This window comes from Corvus brachyrhynchos, unplaced genomic scaffold (genome assembly GCF_000691975.1).
Source record: "Corvus brachyrhynchos isolate BGI_N302 unplaced genomic scaffold, ASM69197v1 scaffold255, whole genome shotgun sequence".
Taxonomy (NCBI): domain Eukaryota; kingdom Metazoa; phylum Chordata; class Aves; order Passeriformes; family Corvidae; genus Corvus; species Corvus brachyrhynchos.
In genome coordinates this window covers 902,089-909,285 of record NW_008238358.1, presented here as the reverse complement: position 1 = coordinate 909,285, position 7,197 = coordinate 902,089, and the positions used below count along the sequence as shown (strand labels likewise).

At 38.7% G+C, this 7,197-nt stretch overlaps 1 protein-coding gene across 4 annotated transcripts in view; it reads right to left on the bottom strand.

The window, feature by feature from the left end:
• Positions 1-7,197, bottom strand: part of INO80D (INO80 complex subunit D) — a 46,502-nt gene that overhangs the window by 31,700 nt on the left and 7,605 nt on the right. For all 4 annotated transcript variants that reach the window (XM_017735634.1, XM_008634694.2, XM_017735633.1 and 1 more), the window contains 2 exons: positions 4,788-4,883; positions 4,434-4,680 (listed from right to left, as the gene is read on the bottom strand). In XM_017735634.1, coding sequence (XP_017591123.1) covers positions 4,434-4,651 — 218 coding nt within the window. In that variant the 5' untranslated portion in view covers positions 4,652-4,680; positions 4,788-4,883. The remainder of the gene's footprint in view (positions 1-4,433; positions 4,681-4,787; positions 4,884-7,197) is intronic.

Below are 7,197 nucleotides of genomic sequence, written 5' to 3'. Positions count from 1 at the left end.
ACGAGATAGTAAAATACCCATGAAGGTATTCATTAAAATCTGATCGGTATGAATCTGAGAACTGTAAGTTTTGCTGAACAAATAGGTTAAAATTATATTATTTCTGGTCTTCATGGAGGAAAAAAAATGGCAGAAAAGCCCAAAACAACCCCCCAAAAAAGGTTTAGCACTTTCGTTTAGTCACTTTCAACTTGTCGACCCATTTCTAAAGAAACAATGTGTGAACAGCTCTAAAGGGTCCTTAAAAGGGAAAAAAGAGAAAGCAACTTCATATATGCTCTTTAATGGTCTCCATATATGTAGCTTCTTGAGAGACCCACATTCCTAAGGTTTCACAAATCAGAAAAGGCTGAAAAGTACTGCTATTTATTATTGCCTAAATAATTTCTTCATTACATTATGTTTTAAGTAATAAATAAACCTAGATGAGGCAAGCTAAAAGCCAACAACTTGTGCAGTCCTTATTAGAACACACTGGAATACTGTAAATTCATACTGAGAAATGCACTTCTAAAAATAAAATTATATAATGAGGGCTCAATAAAGCTTCCCTTAAAGTCAACAAGCACTGTTTCCATATTTAAAATTAAGCCCTTTTAAAATATTTTGTTTGAACAGTTACAACAGCACTTTTAGCATGACAGAAGAAAAAAAAACAATAAACAGACAAAACAAACACAACGGAATTCTTTTCCCTCTTATGCCAATATAAAGAGTGTTTTGCTCAATGGAAATTCTTCCCTTATATTGTTCAGAATTTAAATTACTGTCATCCTGTGCTTGTGCTGATGTGAGGAGGTAGAACTGGATAGTCTGTTTTCATTACAAAAACAGTAAGAAAAAAAATAAAAAAGGTGAATAAGTCTATGGAAAGGTAATAAGCTTGCTAAAATTCTCAGAGTTTTAGGCTGTTAAGGGTTTGGCTTGTTCATTTAACTCTAACAGAATCATTTTTATACAGCAGAGGATAAAGCTTTGGCTCTTAGAGCTGACCATACTGCATCACTAAGAGCCAACTGGCTCCTCTGGACACAAACCCACGGATGCCAGGCTACAACATTCAGACTCCAGTACACCCTGACTTGGCTCTGTGCTTTAGGCTCTGTCAACTCCCCATCTTCCAGAATAACCAAGCCTGTTACACCTTGGACTAAGAGGAGTAAGAAGTAACCAGGAAGAGCAGTTCAGTCTTCTCTGGGTAAAGAAGACTGCACACAAGCAGTTTTGGCTAGGCGTAGCTCCCACTAGCACCAACTCAGCCTTAACCCCGTCAGGCTCTCGCTAGCCCTGCGCACAGCCAGGGGGGCATGCACACACATTTCCCCATCCTGCACCTTCCCAGATGGCTTTTTAGTTGGCCCTGGCCTAAACTGGCTCTGACTTCACACAGTGCTGCAGAGTCTGCATTAGTAGTTCAAGCTCCATGGAAGTCAGATTACTGGGAAGACAGGAATAGAACCCACAAGTAGCACACGGCTTTTCATATAGCTCTAAGCATGCAACCCATTAGGGTCAAGCTGGCCCTACAAGAGCCAATCCTGATGACCCTGACTTAGAGGCTCAGCTTGTCACTTCTATAACCTGTCTGAGAGTTATGCTCACCTGACAGTATCACAGTAAGTACTTAATACAGTTTATTTTCCCCTTCCTCATTCAATGCCAAAGGCACTTATTCTGTGCAGGTAAGGTCAAATTAAGTCCACACATATGGTGGGTTGATAACCATTAAAATTATCATAACATGAGGCACACAAAATGTGATGGGCTCTGAAGGCTTCAGCTGGACAGTTTCCCACATCCACTGGGAAGGCAAGAATTCAGACAGAGGTTTTTTACCTACAACTGTATACTGCTTCTTAGTACACCCCAGTTTGGTATCAAAATTTCTAACACTTACTTAAAAGAAGATTCAAATAAACTGGGGAGCAGCTTGTATATTAACAAATTATTTAAAGATTATGTTGAGTGAGGAGAATTAGAGACAAAACAGTGTTTAACCCAAGTAAATTGTAGTAAACCTATATTTAAAAATCAAATTGTATTTCATTATCTTTGTGTGTATCTGGCTAAGAAAGAAGTAGGAGATGTATTCAGAGAAAACAGAGATATAAAACCCATGTGTGTATCATCCCACATATATATATATTCTTTAAAAAAAACAAGATAATAGAAAAATCGGACTTCAAATGAGGCAATGAAGTTATGCACTATTAATAGATTTAATTTGTAGAACTTCAATGGTTAATAAGAAATCTAATAATATGGCACCATATTAACCATCTTTGTGGCTGGTAGCATCTCATTTGTCTGGGGTCAAGTGGTAATTCTTTTCAATTATCTGTGGACAGACTATGAAGCTATTGGCATATGATGTATGCATCTTCTTGAAACACTTTTTTTTAACAATCTCTAAAAGTATAAAAGAAGATAGCTGTCAGAGCATCATACAGCCTGCTTCTGATCATGTACAGTTACATGTCTAAAACTGACAGAATGACCATCTGACAGTAATTCTGTATACAGAAAATGAAAAGCTATGAGTGAAGAACTCAGACACTGCAAACATCTTTATATTGAACGGAGTGTGAAAAAAGTCTCCTAAGAAACAGATACAGGTTTGCTTGCCAAAAAAAAAGAAGTTTAGAACAGCCACAGTCTTATCACTAGCATTCATTAAATGTTATTGTTAAAATTAAACTCTGCCCCAAGAAACAGTCTTTTAAAATATTCTTTCAAACTATCACATCCTCTCATTTGAAATTAAAAGTTTATTTTCTCTTTCAGACACCTGCTGTCCTCTTCAAGTACTGTAATGTGACACTCGACATGCAATTGAATTATTCTAATATAACATACACCAGATGTCATGACCACACTTCAATTTAAGTTGAGAAAAATCAAAAAGAACAAAGTGTGAACTCAATTCAAGGTGTAAAGAAAAATCACAAATTCCATGGGAACATATGAGACGTAAAAAAGTGTCATTAAGTACTATTACTTCTATTGTTTTTCAGTATGACCCCTGGTAAACAGGAACTCTGGCTCAGTCAGCTCTTGCATCTGAAATTACAGTGTACCATTTGTGCTAACAATTTCTATGACCATTTCTGTGAGCTTATTTCCAAAGAGCCTCAATTGTACAGTAGCAAAGAAACACTCACCGACTGTCAAATTACAGCTTAAAGTTATTCATCTTGTGCCATTTGAGCATTTGCCCTACAGCTTTTGACAAACATTCATGTTTTTTTCTCACTTCATCAGTCTCCTCAGCTGAAATGGCAGGTGAAGTGCAAGTTAATTTAGAGCACAGTCCAACTGTTGTTTCAGACAAGAGAGGGAGCTGTGAGCTGAGAAGGAAGTTATATGTAGGGCACAGTGGGAACACTGCTAATAACGCAAAAGGTTAGTGAATGGCAGCTAATAATGTGAAAGGTCAGTGAATAGTGGTTTGATTTTTTTTTGGCATACTTTGTTCATATTTTATGTTTAAAAAAGCATTTCTATGAGAACGAGCCTCAGATAGTTAACACACACATTAATTAAACACTGTGTTACTGGCAAAACCTGCAGTGACAGCTCTGAAAAATAAAGTCATATATCGACAGCAGACAAGATTAGACAAATTCTGCTATTTCAGCCCAAGCAGCACCAATGAGACTGGTGTTCAGGAAGTCTTAAAGAGCAAGGAAGAATGCCCTTGTGGTTACAGTATGGGCTGTAGTTCAGGAAATCTGCTTTTAATTCCCAGCTCTCAACAATTTCAAGGACTATCTTTTGCAAGGAATTTAATACCTGGGCACTCTGGGCATCTTCTTTTGGGCAGGGAGGGGGACAAAAATAAGGGAAGCAAAGAAGAAAGGGAGCATGTGGCACCTTCCTGGCTGGCTCATCCATTATCAAGTAATATTTATTTTATTTCAGTAAAACAACACTACAGATCAGTACCAAATCACCAACAATGAATTGTAATTCTGGATTTGTCCCTATGTGTCACTGCTCCCCGTATCCAGAAGATAAGCATCTTCAACTGCTTGTCCTGAAAAAAGCAGATGGAAGTGTGCTTTTGGCACTGCTGGCTAAACAAGAAGGCCTTTCTAAGAGCATGGACTGTGAGTGACAAAGCAAATGAGTTAGAACAGCTGATATTGTGTAGCAGGTTTGATCCACAGTTTATAGTGAATTTGAGAAAAGAAGTGAACTCTCCCATAAACTTCCTTGGGATTAAGTTACTGCCCTCTCTCCGAGTACTTGACTCCCACAGAAAACAAAATAAAGTTTACTGGTCTTAAAACAAAATCCTCAAAGGAACATCCTGGAATACAATTCACACAAGCCAGTTCCTCCCTCATCCTGAAACCAGGCAGCAGCTTAAATAAAGCTCAAGCCTCTGTCCCAGCCACTTCCCCCTTTGCAGATAGGAAACCACAACTCACCTACGGTCCTCAGACTTGGGGATGGGGTTGGTGCAGCGTTGGCTGTTATACTTGGCCACATATTCACATTGCTTGAAGGGGGCAGTCTTGTCCTCCAGAACGTGTCTGATACAGAAGGCGTAGCCGTTAAGTCGCCTCTGCTTGCACAGTTTGGGGCTATATGAGCACAAGGGCTTATTGTCAACCTCAGAGAAGTGTATGTGTTTGCCTTCATACATCACGTGACTCTATTCCTTGTGAACATCAGCTGAAAGAACCAAAATATTGAGACAAATCACAGAAGGGAAGAAAAACTGCATTCAGTTCTAGGTTGTGTGTTTCATTTTAGCCGGAAAGAAGGACCCAAAACAATACCTGATTTTAAATCTTCTGTACCATGTCAATGTTAAGAGAGAGCCCCAAGGACACCACTATCCTGGAATGATGATGAACCAAGATGAAGCAGATTGTCTAAGGAAAATATCAAAAGGGTCAATGTCAGTCAGAATAAAACAGATATTACTACAGTAAGTAAACAGGCACATGTAGTCACCGAGCCTGTGGTTCAGCTAGCATCCAATAAAACAAATCCATAGCACAACAGTTTTCAATCAGTAGTCATGGATCTTTGGAAAACGTGAAAGAAATTACTGGGGGAAGGAAAATTCTACTGCCACCACACTTAAATCACTTAAACATAACTTCACTCATCTACCAGAAGGTGATTAGAAGCTACAAGTTGAAAAAGGTTAAGTGTCAGATTAGATCACTTGCTTTCAGAAATCAAGCTGAAAGATGATTAACTCATTTGATTGCAGAGGGTTTACTTCAAATATTTTTGCTTACAAAACCACCAGAGACTGTCTTTGCTCTGCAAAATTATTTCGTCAGTCAGTGCAACAAAGCTTTTTTTTTTAAGAAAAGCTTTCTTTACCACACCTGATGAACAGTCTTCAGATCTTATAGCGGCTTACAATTTCTGCAAGCATCCATATGCAGTCCTTCCTGAGGTCATCATGGTTCATCTCCATTTATCCTACCTCATTGTACTTATTTTAGGGAAATGCAGGCATTAATATACGTCAAATTAATCCCATCAATGCCAGGAGGGCTGAAATGTCAATTCAGCAAGAGGCTGGTGAGTTTTCCCCCTAAAGTAGATTCCTACAATGCAAATCCATGCAGCTATAAAGTACTTTTTCAGTTCCCAACATTATGAAGGTCTTTGGCAATCATCTTTTTAAAAAAACAAACAAAACCCCCAAACCATCCCAAAGTAGTTTCAAATAAAACTAACAGTACATACATTCTGCAGCTACTCTGATGCACTAAACTTAACCTGCAAAAGGTAACTTTTATTCAGAAACGTCATCCTGAAGCACCGCAATGAACTCTTTTAAACACTGTGTATTCATTCAGTACTTAGTTCAGTTTCATATGCTTTATACAGCAAGGAAAGGAATGTTCACAGAGGTGATATTCAGAAATATGTAATAAATTAGAGGCACGTAACAATTGTACAGATTACCACCTCAATGAACTTACTTGTTCCCAAGGCCCAAAATGGCAAGAGTAGGATTGCAAGGAAGAAGCCTATACAGACTTTGCAGGAAAGATGCACTTTCCTCATGTAAAGGTAAAAGCCTCCACTTTCTGCTGTAAAAGAGTACCATGAGAAAATGACAAAGCATTATGGCACTAGGGGATCTAGAAAAGCAATTTTAAGTCACTAGGGAAAAACAAACCACCCTATCCCACAGAGTAAACGGCATAAATCTGGCCTTCATTAGCATATATCTAGCAGTAGAAGCAGAAAGACAGAAGAGTACTAAAAAATTTTAAAACACACTTAAAATTCTTGGAACAGCTTCACGCACACATGTACAGCATACAGAGCATATAGAACGGAGACAGGTGCTACGGAATGTAACTACTGCAAGCGACCTGAACAGTCATTTGATAATAATGATAACTTTGTATTTCTTCTTGATACACATTTTCCCCTTCCATGCACACATGCAAGCAGGCACCCCCAGAGGCAGGGGCCTTGCACTTTGCTTACACCAGACAGTCACAACATAAGCGCAGACGCCTAGTCCAGTTCCAATAGCTTTCCCAACTTTTCTCAAGGCATAGAAGCACATACACTATATATATATTTGAAACCAATCACTGGAGTATGACTTTCCACATCACATCAGTCTTAGAAAGTTCATTGTTGACTGTGCCCTTCAAAAACACAGAATAGGAAGAGGGAACAATCTCTTCTTTAGCATGTTAAGGACCAAATAATCCTTTCAGCCACCTTGGCTCAGGCAGATACTGACATACCCTTCAGTATTATTGAGCAACAATATGAATGAAAAACATAAATCCCATGGGAACATGACCCATACAGGAGTTGTGGTCAGCGTTTCCATCCCACATGTTTGAGAGACGGACTCATCTATTACTATGGCAGCAAAAGTAATCAAGTGGGTCTTAACTACTTGCATATCACACACACAATGCTGACAGAAAGCCTTTTGCTGAGGAGTCTGCTTCTCTCAATAGGTTATCAAAGCTTGTATTAGGTGGCATACTGGACTGGACATAAAACTTGAAAGACCAAGTGTATCTTGCAACTGGGGTGACCTACATTCTGCTCTCTATTTTCTTCTGGTTTATCACCTTCTTTGAAACTTCTACTATCATGCTCTGCAGAGTTTCTGATGTATCACTAACCTTCTCCTCTTTTGTACAACTCAGCTGTTATTTCTTTTCTGAAGGTTATCAAGCAACGGAC